The 14254-nt window shown below is 45.4% G+C and overlaps 1 protein-coding gene across 1 annotated transcript in view; it reads right to left on the reverse strand.

Moving 5' to 3' along the window:
• The window catches only part of FSTL1 (follistatin like 1), a 57844-nt gene extending 44038 nt beyond the window's left edge, over positions 1-13806 (reverse strand). The window contains exons 1-2 of the mRNA XM_069555161.1: positions 13438-13806; positions 13220-13276 (exon numbers count right to left, since the gene is read on the reverse strand). Coding sequence (XP_069411262.1) covers positions 13220-13276; positions 13438-13440 — 60 coding nt within the window. The 5' untranslated portion in view covers positions 13441-13806. The remainder of the gene's footprint in view (positions 1-13219; positions 13277-13437) is intronic.
• Between the last annotated feature and the right edge of the window lie 448 nt (positions 13807-14254).

A 14254-nucleotide genomic window follows, 5' to 3' on the forward strand; every position in this document is an offset into this window, starting at 1 on the left:
TTTCAGACAATGATTTTTGTAAGCTGTGAACATTTATGAGGGTCAGAAGAAAGTTTTGTTTTTGTTTTTTTGGTAAGTTCAGCAAAAGCTCAAGTGGCACATTTTGGAATTTCGAGGTCTTTCATTAAAAAAAAAAGATTCCTTGCTCAACCCCAAGAGGACCCAGCATCCTTCATTTCTTGCCCAGTGTTGTAGACTAGCTACTTCCTAAAGTGGAATAATCAAGTGATTCCTTTCTGTAGAATAAACAGCAATTAGAATTCCTGGGCATGAAGACTGTTTGGGTGCCATAGGACGTACTGGTTATATTTCAGTCAATGCATACAGGAGGAAGCAAGGGACACAATATGACTTCTGCTTTTATTTTTCTCTTTTCCCATTCCCGGGCCAGCTTCTCTTTCAAACGCCTCCTCTTTGGGCCATGAGTTAAGAGCTAATCAAATAGCCTAACTCCATTAAGTAAATACCGTGACAATCCAACCTAAAACGTCTGCCTCCTTTTATATGGATAGGATTTCAGAGCTGAGTTTGAGAGCTTACCTGCTCTAACCCTCGTATTTTACAAATGAGGGGCAGCAGTGACTTGCCCAAGTTCACTCCACCAAGGACAGCTCACCAAGGCTCATTACCGGGGTGCCACTGTCAGTCCTGGGTTCGTTCCAGCCCATCTCTGGCCAGTAAATGGAGGCTTACTGGAAGCTGGCTCACATCAGGGATCACTGCAAACCCAGCCACAGCTGCAGCCAGCACTGCTGATATTTTCTCATCTCTGAACCTCTCAAGACCGCTGAATCCTCATGGTCTCACAAATTCATTCACCTGCTGCTTATATATGCGGCCAGTACCCTGAGACAGTTTAAGGCTAACTAAGAAAATGGGGTGAGAGGGCGGGGATGAGTGAACAGAGGCAACTGAAGTCAGAGCTGCAGAACTGTGCAGATTGTGCTGCAAAGGCTCATTGCCAAGCAGACACTGTCTAGACTGTAACTGGCCTCTCCGGGGTGGGGGTCGAGGGCGGGGGAGGACGGGGAGCAAGGCCGGAAAGCCTGCTTGCTTTTTGCTCAGCTAATGCAAACACATGACACAACCTCTGATGGGTTCCGGGCTGGGAGTTCACTCTGTCTAAGACATTTCTTCCTCAGAGCTGGAATTCAGCTGCGGGCTGAGGGAAGTTGTGCTAATCCAGCACTCAGGGGGAAGCTAGGAATGCTTTTCTCAATTCCTGGGGAATCATAGTTCCCCAACTAGATTGAGTTGGACAAGAGCCAAAAGCAGCACATTTTTGGTTGCAAAACAACAGATTTTTAAAAAAATTTCCATTTGTATCATCTTAGGTTATCCATAAGGAAAATCCACAAAAACAAAGAACTGGCTTTTGATAGAGGCCAGTTACGAAAACTTTCTAAGACCCTAAAATGATATTGATTTACAAAATGTATGGTGGAGAAACGGCTACCACAGTCCAATAAGCATCACACATCTGAGAGAAAATGGTGGGTTTGGGGAGCTCTGCACATCAGTTAGAAAAACGGTGACCCTCTGGGAGGTCAGAAAAGCCCCAGGACAGGGCATAGAGACTTGTAAGCAGAGCACAGGATGGGGTCAGCCCAATTTGCGCCCTTGGCCAGCCACTGTTGTGCAGCCAACAGTGTGGACAACCATACCCAGACACTTAGCTGGAGATTTACAGCTGTCTTGCCATTTGGTCTTATTCAATGTGGAACAGTTGTGAATACATCTGAAGGACAAGGACACTGCTATAAGGCATCTCCTGAGTCACTGACCATTATGCAGCAAGCACTCTGATGGGACATCTACACTTCACTGTGGTTCAAAGAAGCACCTGGACGTGAACCAAGTCGAGGCCATGTCCAGGCTGATGTGGCTAGAATGACCATGACCAGGCCTGAAACACTGATCCAGGCACTTGTGATAGAGTGTGAAATGGTAGCTGATAGAGTGTGAAATGGTAAATGGCAGAGCTTGGGCAGCTGTTTTTGAGTTCGAGTTACCTAGAGAAAAGGTCTTTGCTTTGTTTTCAAAGTCACTTTCATAAATAAAACTAAGAGGACCTTAAGCACACTTGAACACAGAGTATTTGCATTGAGAATTGAAGTCCTGGATTTGGATCCTGGCTTTACTATTTATTTACCAGGTGGCTGATTTGGGGTAACTAACTGAATCCTCTGAGCTATGGTTTTTTCACTGATAAATGAAGATTATAGTAACAGCATCATCATGTTGTGAGCATTAGATAAGACTCTTTGCCTCTCCCTGCTGTTGTCTGGCTAACACCACTCATATTTGGGGCTCAGCTTGGGGATACACCCTCTCTGAGGCCTTCCTGCAACCCCCAGTGATGAGTTAGGTTGTCAGCCCTGTCCTACCACTTACCTTGGCGGGTGACCCTGTCAGCCTCCCCTACTGGCCTGCAAGCTCCTTGGGGACAGGTCTGTGTCTTTGTCACCAGCACTAACTCAGAGTGTCATAGAGAACAGGCTTGTGATACTTTCTACTTTCCTTCCTTGAGTTTACTCGGAGAAATGTTACTTTGTCCCAGATGGATGAAGCAAAATAACGCATCAAGATTGTGTGCAGTTTTCTTTCTGTGTGAGATGTGAGCCTAGTGCTCTGTGCATGTTTTGGCAGCTTAACACTCCATGATGACCCCTCTGTTATGGTGGAGGAAGGAAATGAGAAAGAAGAGGAAAGACAAGAAAGTAGAGGGGGAAAAGATGAAGCGAGCAACACAGGGAACAATAAAGAGACAGGCTCCAGGGCCTGGGAACTGGCAACCACGTGAGGCTGCAGTCAGGGCTGGCTGCCAGACACAGCAGTGCCCAGCAGAGGATTCAAGTTTGTGTGCAAAACACTGCAGTGCTGCCTCGGTTCCCAAAAAGACAAATCAGCCTGCTCCAGCAACACTTCCTACCCTGTCTTTGAGAGAAGGTATTTATTTTTCAAACAGTGAAAGCAAAGGGTTCTATTCCTTTGCCTGGTCACATTTTCTAAAACCCAAATTTAGCATGTGTGGCCTGGGAACAGGCCGTGCTATGGGGACTACAGCAAGAACATATGTAAATGACAAATCCCACAAAAAACCGAAGCTATCTGGTGGCCACCTCCATATGTCAGAAGGTGGGACACAGCAAAACAGCTGGATCTGCAAAAATTCCACAGGAGTTTTATTACCGCTCTTTTTCGCCTTTTCTCACTCTTCTTCCCTTTCCAGTTCTCTGCCTTCTTCACTCAGTCTTCAGAGAGGACCTATGCTGGCTTACACAGCTCACTGCCTACGCACAGGAGGTTGATGAGTCCTTAACTCTTTTCTCAGAGGAATGACAGAATTGTGGCTTCACAGAGGACATGCTGGAAGTCTGAAGGCAAGATTGGCTAAGTCTAAGTGGAGGCAGAGTTCTGATATGAATTCTGGGTGACAAAGTATCCACTGAAATAAATACTCTAGTTGTCTTAAAAGGTGATCCTTAATCCCTGGAGAGAGTAAAGGAGGCAAGGGGAATTCTGCCAGCCATGAGCACGTGAGACTATGCAAACACACACACATACACACACAACACACACATACACAGCTTTGAAGTTCCTTCAATAAGTAGAGATGCCACAGATTGATAATAATAGCTAACATTTACTGTACTCTATGTGCCAAACAACTGTTCTCATTGCTTTACATGGTACAGTTGGATTCTCACAGCTAACTTATGGGGTGAATACTCCATATTAAGGCCATTTTATAGATGAGCAAACAGAGCCAGAAGGTCAAGTAACTTCCCCAGGTTCACAGAGCTAATAAGGCCTAGGATTTAAACTCAGGCAGTATAGCTTCAGGGTTTCCCAAGGGGTGCTAGTGGTAAAGAACCCACCTGCCAATGCAGGAGATGGAAGAGAGGTGGGTTCCATCCCTGGGTCCAGAAGATCCCTTGGAGGAGGGCATGGCAACCCACTCCATTATTCTTGCCTGGAGAATCCCCATAGACAGAGGAGCCTCGCAGGCTACAGTCCATAGGGTCACAAAGAGTCGGACACTACTGAAGCGACTTAGCAGAGCACAGTACAATATAGCCTCAAAGCCTGAGTGCTAAACCATTATGCTATACTTCCTGTCAAGGATAAATCAGTAAACAGTAATAACCTGAGCTAGGGCACAGGCTACACAAATGCAGACAATACCTTGTGAATGTCAATGTGTAAACTGAGAATTCTCTCATTGAAATCATGAGTCAAAAACATTCTGGGAAGAGGCACTTCATTTTTGCAAATGTTTGGCATTGACTGTGTGCTATGAGGAGAAGTCTTTTCTATTATCTAATTGATTGACTGGCAGGAGAGATGGCCGTTATTCATTTTACAAATGAGGAAAGCGAGCTCAGGGAGGTTAAGTAACTTGCTCATGGTTTCACAGCTCAGCAAGGCCAGAATTCAAACCCAGTTCACTACCTCAAAGCACCTGCTCTTAACTGAAGCTGCAAGTCAGAGATATTAATCAGGTGGCTTTAAAATGGTAATACCAGTAAGAAAGGGGAAGAGCAGGATTTCTAAGTCAAGGACTCTTTCATTATTTTATAAGGTTCTTTTCAATCACAAGAAGTTTTGTAACAGGATCCACGAAAAAGATAAAACTTGAAAACACCCAGATACAAGAACAAGAGAAGAGAATGAAGAAAGGAACTCAGTGGAAGACTCAAGTGACAGGAAAATGGGAAATAAAAGAAAAGCACCAGCACTCAAGGAACAGACAATTTCAGATGAAGTTCCACACAAAAAGCTGCCACCTACTGGATAGACTGGTCAAGTGGGCTAGGTGAACGGGCTGAAAATGGCCCCAGCAGCTCTGGTGGAGCCTCTTAAATTCTGAGAATGCATCCATCCCACAGCTGCATTGCAAAGATTTCTGCACCAGCAGCAGGAGGCGAGGAAGGAGGTGATGTGCCTCCCATTTGAGCTGTACAGTAGCTATGATGGTAGCAGCTACTTCAGAATAGGGACCAATATGGTATTGCTTTTTGGTTCCACACTATTCTTAATAGAAGCATATGTGCAGACTGACTGCCATAATGCCTGGCACTGCTGTAGGAGATCAATAAATTGCATTCGTTTACTATCACTGAAGGGCAGAATGACAAACTGTGAGGAAAAAGGCAAATTTTGCCTCAGACTCAGGATTTTAATCTTGAATACAATAAAAGGTAGAAAACAGAGACATTTTCCCCACCTCAAGCCAACTCAAGCCAATATGCCATGCCACACACATTATAAACCGTGCGTGCATCATATCAGGTTTTTGCCATGTGTCACATGACTTGTTTTGGCAACAGCTTAGTTGGTCATATACAGTGTCTGAGATTATACAGGAAACATTTTAAAGGTCATAAATTCAGACAATCCTGGGAACAGCTTACTGGTGATGGCTTCCAAATGAGCATATAAAAAGTCTGTGAAGAGATTACATGGAAATTCTCCAACCACAGCAGAAAATGCAGATTTACAGGATATATTTTGTACTCCAACTACCCAAAGAGCTTTCCATTTCTTGCCAGGTGGCTGTTATCTATGACAACAGCAGTTCTTAGAGCCTGAGCAAGAGCAACTATTTATTCCACCAGAAGAGCCAAGACAACTCTCATATTTTTGTTGATGGCCAATGTTAAAAAGTTTGCCTTAGGTTTTAAGATGCTTGAATTCATCTAAAGAACTTAGAAGCTGGAGCTAGAACAGACTACTGTTTTCCTGACATTCTCATCCATTGCATTTGCAACCCGAGTTCTATCACCCCATGTTGTCTTTGTTTCACATAGTCCCAAACTCTGCCTTCTAAATCATCTTAATTCTGGCTAAAGCCATACCACTATCTGGATTGACTTCCAAACTGGATTGACTTCTCCAACAGAAAAAGCAAGTATCTTTTTATCTCACACACAGACTAATGGATTGCTAGCGGCTACCCAGAGCACTGGGGCTTCCCTGGTGGCTCAGTGGTTAAGAATCTGCCTGCCAAGGCAAGAGACACAGGAAATGCGGGTTTGATCCCTGGGTCAGGAAGATCCTCTGGAGGAGAAAATGACAACCCACTCCAGTATTCTTGCCTGGAAAAATCCCATGGACAGAGGAACCTGGCAGGCTACAGGCCACGTAGTCACAAAGAGTCAGACACGACAGAGAGACTGAGCACGCACATGCACACTGCATCCCTGAGAAGGATTTTCTAACTTTCTCCAGCCTCAGAAGGAAGAATTCTGTGATTGATTAGCAAGGTCTGTCGTAGGTAAGGGAGAAGGTAGTGATGACACACACATCATGTTTGTTTCATCTCTGCAGGCGATTTATCCTAGTGTTGCTCTGCTTAGTCTCTCAAGTTGTGTTCGACTCTTTGTGACCCTGTGGACTGTAGCCTGCCAGGCTCCTCTGTTCATGGGGATTTTCCAGGCAAGAATACTGGAGAGGGTTACCATGCCCTCCTCCAGGAGATCTACCCAACCCAGGGATTGAATCCAGATTTCCCACACTGTCGGCGGATACTTTACTGTCTGAACCACTAGGGAAGCCCCTTATCCTAGTGTAGGGAGGTACTAATTTTCATTACCTGTTGACTGCAAGGAGATCCAACCAGTCCATTCTGAAGGAGATCAGCCCTGGGATTTCTTTGGAAGGAATGATGCTAAAGCTGAAGCTCCAGTACTTTGGCCACCTCATGCGAAGAGTTGACTCATTGGAAAAGACCCTGATGCTGGGAGGGATTGGGGGCAGGAGGAGAAGGGGACGACCGAGGATGAGATGGCTGGATGGCATCATGGACTCGATGGATGTGAGTCTGAGTGAACTCCGGGAGTTGGTGATGGACAGGGAGGCCTGGTGTGCTGCGATTCATGGGGTCACAAAGAGTTGGATGCGACTGAGCGACTGAACTGAACTGAACTGAACTGAGGGTCTAGTAGGCACATCACATACATCTGTTAACTGACTGATAATTTCTCTGAAAGGAAGGATGAAAGGCTAGTTTAAGTTTAGGTGGTAGAAGTACAGGCAACTTTATTCTTTGCTCTAGTTTCTTCTATATTCCCTGCGCTTCTTATTAACATATATCCATATTTTATCAGAAAATAATACTACTTTTTTATTTAAATAAAATAGCATGTATTAGGAGGATAAATTCCTCTTGGAAAATGTGAGATGTCACAAGAATCCTCATGATGGCTTTTAAGACATTTTGTCATACTTCTCTATAAATTCTACATAGGTGTGAGGATAGGGTATTGGAGTGGGAAGTGTTCTGCTTTTTAAATCATAATTATTTGCTAGAGCCTTAAATTTTTGTAAACATAACTTTTACTGGCATATATTGCTGTTAACTCTTAACTCTTCTCTTGTAGGTTTAAAGTTTTTAGCTTTCAGAACTAATGTGATAGGCATCTTATGTAGAGTCCCTTTAAAAATAATACTGACAAGGGCAAAGTGGTCAAAGGGAATTACTTGAGTCTCTATCCTTGATTTAGTTTCTCAATGTAGGTTATATTGAGCCCTGGAGTATCTATTGGCAAAACAGTCAAGTCAGCTCCTCCAAAGCCTATACAAAGTTTGCTAAAATGAATTCATGTCAATAAAGACTGTATTCAACTGTGTTTGTTATGTTTTCGTAGCTAACAAGGTAAACAATTTCCTACTGAAAGCATTGTGACCTATAAGTTAAAATGCTTAATATCCAAATTGCAAATCTCATATGGAGAGGGTTCGTTTACCTTTCCATTAATTATTAAAGGTTCATTTAATTCATTGTTAAAACATGAATTAAAACTTGCCAAAAAACTTGTTAGTAGGGCCAGACATTAAGAGATTGGACTAATTAAATGATAATGATCATCAAGTGATGAACTGTAACCTTGATCATATCTATTCCTCACTGTTTTCATTGTAACTGTTTCCACACACCCCGCGTTTATGGCCTCCTTACTGCATCAATCCCCTCAGTCTTGATTGGGTGATGGCTACATGGGTATATTCATATGTAAAAGTTCTTCAAGCTATACATTAAAAATTTGTGCACTGTATTAATGTAAAGGAACTTTAAAAATCAAGGGACGTCCTCTGTTAATGTAAAAAAAAAGCAATAATAATAATAATAGTGAAGATACTTGGCTCATCAGGTAGTGATAATCTTACATATTTTAGCTGCCGCCGTTTAAATCTGGCGCACCATTAGATTGAAAGCAACCTGAGGGCAGAGACCTTGTCCTGAACTTCATCCATGACTCTGCCCTGTGTAGGGCATGCTCAGCCTGCAGCAGGGAATACTGCCTGATGGCCACCGGGAAGGCAAGGTCTGTGCTGTTGACTCACTCCTAGAGAAAGCATCCCACACCAAAGTCATACATGATAGAAGATGGCACCTTAAGAGAAAAGCATGTATTTGACCTGCAGGACATCAGTCACCTAGCTTAAAAATGAACCTATCTAAAGATAAGTTGTTTTTCAATCCTATAATATCTGGTGTCCTTCCTGCTGCTGAGTCACTTCAGTCATGTCCGACTCTATGCAAACCCATAGACGGCAGCCCACCAGGCTCCACCGTCCCTGGGATTCTCCAGGCAAGAACACTGGAGTGGGTTGCCATTTCCTTCTCCAGTGCATGAAAATGAAAAGTGCAAGTGAAGTCACTCAGTCGTGTCCGACTCTTAGCAGCCCCATGGACTGCAGCCTACCAGGCTCCTCCGTCCATGGGACTTTTCAGGCAAGAGTACTGGAGTGGGGTGCCATAAGCTAATACTATTTGTGGCTACTAGAAATTTCTGTCTGGATGTCCATTTATTTAAAAGGAGTAGGAAGAAGACACCATGACATTTTCAATTGTCTGTGTGTGACCAGTGGTATTTACAGATCATCCTTTACTTTCTCTGTTCTCCTGGAAACCTGTATTTTCTTGCCTCACTGAATTTGAAGACTTTATTTTCTTATTCAAGACATTACTTTCATAGCAGCCATGCCCCCACCTCACAGCTCCTCTCAAACTTGTTCCTCTGAATGGACGAGAATGGACCCCTGCTTTCTGTTTTCCAATCCAGAGACTTCTATAGGAATTGTGATATGTTCCTTCTAAAGATGCTTTCAGTATCCAAGGCTTTAATTTGCAGGGTGCTTGTCCCTCTGTTTTGGCTATTCAGCAGAGTCCCTGCTATATTTTAACATCCCATTTTCTAACAATGACCTCCAGAATCACAGCAAGGAGTTTCTTTGCCAAAGGATAAACAAACAAGAGATTATTTTAGTGGTCAATATACAAGACAGATATCAAAATCCTAGCTTTTCCTGAAGAAGATGCGGGGAAAATCAAGGGAAAATGGGGGGGAAAAAAGTCACACCTTGGCCCACCGGAATCCACTATTAGAATAATTCTCAAGAATATAAAGAAGATCCCACATTGGTCAATAATACTGCTAGTGGTTGATTAACTGTATGTTGATAATAGGGTATGAAGGAGGTTAAGAAATCTGGCTTCAGAGGAACAATGCACTAATAATCTTCTTGCCTATCTGTATAATTGTTGTTATTCTTGTCACTATTATCTTAAGCGATGCACTCACAGTTCACGGGTTAAGCATCCCCTCCCTGGAATAAGTGTTCTGATTTGTGAATCAGTCTCCTGTACTTGTGACTTATCATGTGACCTGTGAATTTATAGACCTGGAATGTTGGAAATCAGAGTGCCAGCAGACATAACGACCAGCAGAAAGTGGAGTGTGCTTGGGCACTTGCCAAGGCTGCCTTCTGGAAGCAGGCAGTTGAGCCACAGGGTCCCCTCCAGCCTATGGTGTTGGACTCAGACCCACCCACTAAGACTCCAGGGCACACGCACTAATACCTGACTTCTCAACCTTTCCCAGCCTCTACTATTCACACTTCTCAGTGAATTGTAGTAATTCTCACTGAGAGAGAGGGTGGTGAGGGAGAGTGAGCAGGTCCATACAGCCTCCTCCCAAAAGGTTCTGAAAAGAGGTAGTTTGCTCTGTGCCACCACTCCCCAATCCTCATCCATAGCAGACATTAATATATCCAGAGACAGGGCTCATCAAGAGACATGGGCCAACACCCCCTTTAAGAAGACTCTAATGAGCACATGGGAGTGAGCTCAGCTGAATGGGATGGAATTTTGATGGAGGCTGCCTGAAGTATTAAGACAGAAAGACAGAGAGGAAGCAATCAAAAAAAACCCTGAGGTGCCAATAAGAGACCATGGAAAACATTCAAAACAGAACACTTTCTTTAACGAGATTTGCTAATAGTTTCTTGAATCCAACCAAACAGGATTTCTACAGATTGACACTGATAATGAAGACAACCACCTTTTCTCCAGCTTGGCACAGCTCTGATTCTAGAGGTCTGCAGCTATTTCCAAAGACTTTACTTCTTCAAATATCAACATAATTTGTTGTACAATCACATGTTTTAAAAATATGCCGAATTGAATCCTTGTGCTTATACTAAGTCAAAAAGGACCAAGAAAACTCTTTGTTTTTTAAATTTCATTTTAAAAGCTCATCATATTCGTATAATTTTAGCCCTAAAGACTACTAAAGTGGATGTCAATAAAGACAGTAAAGTTTTGGCTTTGTTTGCTATATGTTATCATAGCTAACAAGGAAAAAAATTTCTACTGCAAGCACCATTAACTACATGATAAAATGCTGAAAGTAATATCTAAACTGCTAACACTAATTTATCTTTTCATTAATAATTAAAGGTATGTTATTATTAAAATGTGGATTAAAGACTTGCCAAATGTTACCAGGTCCAGACACCAAGAGATTGTATTCATTAAAAAGTAATCCCTAATAATCTGGGGTCATGAAATGAAACCTACATCATACCTACTCTTCACATACCTTGAGTTCGCAGCCTTCTTTCTGCACCACTCCTTTCCTCAGTTTTCATGGCTCAGCACTTCTTGATTTTGCCTCTCTCCCCGCAGATTTTGCCTTGGGAATTCTGTGAGAGTACTTTCTGCTCTTCCACCTCAAGCAGGAAATTGCTGCTGAGGGAACTTCCTATGAGGGCTAAGCTTTTCCCTGCAATGTACTGGGGGGAGGGGGTGTAGTACAAACAGCTTCTGAGAATAGATCCCAGACCTTGGGCTACACAGCCTTGTGACGCGTGAACCTATGGCCCCCTCACTCCTCACACTTGCATTCCAGTTCACAGAGCGATTTCACACACTAGCTGGCAATTCCTAAACCTGCAGTAAAACAAATCAGGGATTCTCCTCAACCATCAGTGGACTGTGGTTTTTGCCTTTTGAGGGCAACAGTGGGGATGCAAGGGTGTTCCTTAGCTAGGACTAAATCAGCCAGTGAAGAAGGGTCCTCCCTCAAACTCAAACCCTGGAAAACAAAATGCATGAGAAACTGATCTGCAGTTCAAGATGAACTCTGCCGGTGGAAAAAGCTGGGTTCAGATCCTTCTTCAGAATTAACTAGCTGTGTGACCTTGGGCAGGTTACCTAATCTCCTGGAACCTAATCTTCTTCCCCTGTAAAATGTGGATAACAAAAGTGACCCTATAAGGTTCTGGGAAGCTTTAAATGAAATGATGTATGCAGCCCAGCCAAGGTCTGCTCTATGCCAAGAAGTACATGGCAAATATGAAGTCCTAGTGGGAGGTAGTGGTTAAGAGCCTGGGGTGTGATGCCAGACTGTCTTCAAATCTCACTTCTACCATTTAACAACTTAAGACTCTAAATAAGTTATGTGACCTTTCTGACTTAGTCTCCCCATCATTCAAATGGAGTTTTATTACAACACAAGTAGATATCCAAAAAAATTAGCTCTTTTAAATTTAATATAGTATTAGTTGCTCAGTCGTGTCTGACTCTTTGCGACCCCATGGACTATAGCCTGCCAGGCTTCTCTGTCTATGGGATTCTCTAGGCCAGAATACTGGAGTGGGTTGCCATTTCCTTCTCCAGGGAATCTTTCCAAACCAGGAATCGAACCCAGGTCTTCTGCAATGCAGGCAGAATCTTCACTGTATGAGCTTCCAGGGAAGCCCGATTTTTAATTTCATTGTGAGTAAAAACAGCTCCTGTTTCCAGATCAACCCAACAATGTAGTAGTGAATTAAATGAGAGTTCAGTATAATGTGCATTTATTTTTTTAAATCGTGAAGACCTTGCAGGCTTTTATGACTTTTCTGGGCAGAAAAGCTGTGATGCTAAGGGTGGGGCTAAACTGTAATATGAAGAAAAAAATTCAAAGAGGGAGAATAACCACCCACCAGGGAACTATTTCTTTTGTAATGTACATTCCATTTCTTCTCCCTCATGCTTTTTAATTCCTTCCACATTTCCTGCCATAATTATCAAATGTTTGGTTTCTGACCTCACTTTTCTGGAGACTAGAGCCCAGGGAACTTAGAATTGTTTATTTTCTGTCCATAAACCTTTGAGTTAATGGAGGGGCTTGTGAGCGAAGGGTTTGTTGGTTTGTTTGTAGTGTTTCAGGAAGGTCACTGGAGTTGAAAAGAAAACATTACCCCAAAAGCGCTGAAATACTTTGACTGGAAACGCGGAGCCCTCAAAGAGCAGAGCCACGGATTGCTCATACTTGCGCAATGCCCAGTTTAGGAAAAAACTGAGATTTTTAAAAGGCCGTTATTTGGCTCTGAAAGTAGCACAAAATCCCAGGGCACTTTACAAAGAAAGCAAAAAAAATCAGAGAATCATAATCTTACTTTATAAAAGAGAGGGGAAAAAAAAATATATATATATATATCCTACCCTGAAAGAAGAATCTCTTGAGCTCCCGGACCGCCCCCCCGCCCTCCCCCAGGAGACAGACTCGGAAGGGAGAAGGCTCCAACTATTCTCAGTTTCCTCTCAAGTGAAGGAAAGAACTCAGGCGCCTTTTTGAACTCGGCTCCTGCTCGTGTCGCCGCCTCTGTCCCAATCGGCCCTGCTCGTCCTCACTCCCCCTCCCCACTCTCCCTCCATATTAGCCTTGGTGGGGCTCCAGCTTACGGCCCAAACTACTTTTCCTGATTTTTAAGGTTTAAGTTTCCTAAGTAGCATTTCTGCTCCGAGCGCCCCCTCACCCGGCGGATGGAAACTCCCAGTCCGACCCGGGGAGAGCATCCCCGGGGACGCACGCACCGCCCGCGCCACGCGCAGACCCCAGTGGCCCCGGCGCCCGAGTTCGGACCTGCTCAGAGGCTCACCTACCTCGGCGTGGACCCAGGCGACCGCCACCAGCGCGAGCGCGAGCCAGCGTCTCCACATCTGCGGAAGAGAGAAGAGCCAGACTGAAGGCTCCGGGCCCCGTGCCGACCCCGGAAACTTCCTTGGGTCCCGGCGGCTCGCCCCCTCCGCCCGGCCACCCTCGGCCGCTCAGAGGGGTCGCACCAGTGCGTTCGGCTTCGCGCCACGCACCCCGCTCTCACCATGGTCCCGTCCCGGTCTCCGGAGGGCGCGGGGCAGGAGGCTGCAGCGAGCTCTAAGGGAAGGTGGGAGCTTCGCGGATCGCCAGCCTCAGAGGAAATCCGACCTGGGCTCGCCGCCCCTTAAGACCCCTCCTTCCCCGACAGCCTGCCCCCCAGCTCCTCCCCATTCTCCTCCCTCTTCTGCAGCAGCGGCCCCCGCGGCTCAGGCTCCGCTCCCTCCGCCCAATCCCTAGCTACCTCGAGCCCGCGAGCGTCCGAGCGCTGCTGAGCCCCTTTTCCCACCAGGCCCCTAGTTTAGCACCTTTCTGACTCCCAGGATGTGGAGACAGAGTGGCGGGGTTGTCCTGGGGGCCCCTGCAACAAAGCGAGTGTGGAAGGGGGAGCCTAAACCCCACCCCCGGGAGGGGCGGGTGGCTTGCGGCAGCTCGGGCTGGCTGCGGGCGCGGGCTGGCTGCGGCGGTGGCCAGGTGGGGCGGTGCTGGGGAGGGCCCCGGCTCTGACGGGCGGCAGGAACCTGGGGGGAAAATCCCTGCGGCGCGGGGAGCTGGAGTCGCCCCCTACAGCTGATAGAGGGACCCTTGCAGCCCGTGGTCCGAGGCATCACTGTCGCCAGAGCAAGAGAAAGGGGACTCAGGGCCCAGAAGAGGCAGGCCAGCCTGAGGAAAGCTGCTTTGGATCCAGCTGTGGATTTCCTGGGGGGCCGGGACAGGGGAGAGGGAGGTGGAAGCCATCCTCCTCTGCTGACAAGATCCTAATTCCAAGCTTAGCCAGCCACCTCATCCTGTCCTTCCCTTCAGTCCAGGAGCGACCGGTGTCC

This window comes from Ovis canadensis, chromosome 1 (assembly GCF_042477335.2).
Source record: "Ovis canadensis isolate MfBH-ARS-UI-01 breed Bighorn chromosome 1, ARS-UI_OviCan_v2, whole genome shotgun sequence".
NCBI classification, from domain to species: Eukaryota; Metazoa; Chordata; class Mammalia; order Artiodactyla; family Bovidae; genus Ovis; species Ovis canadensis.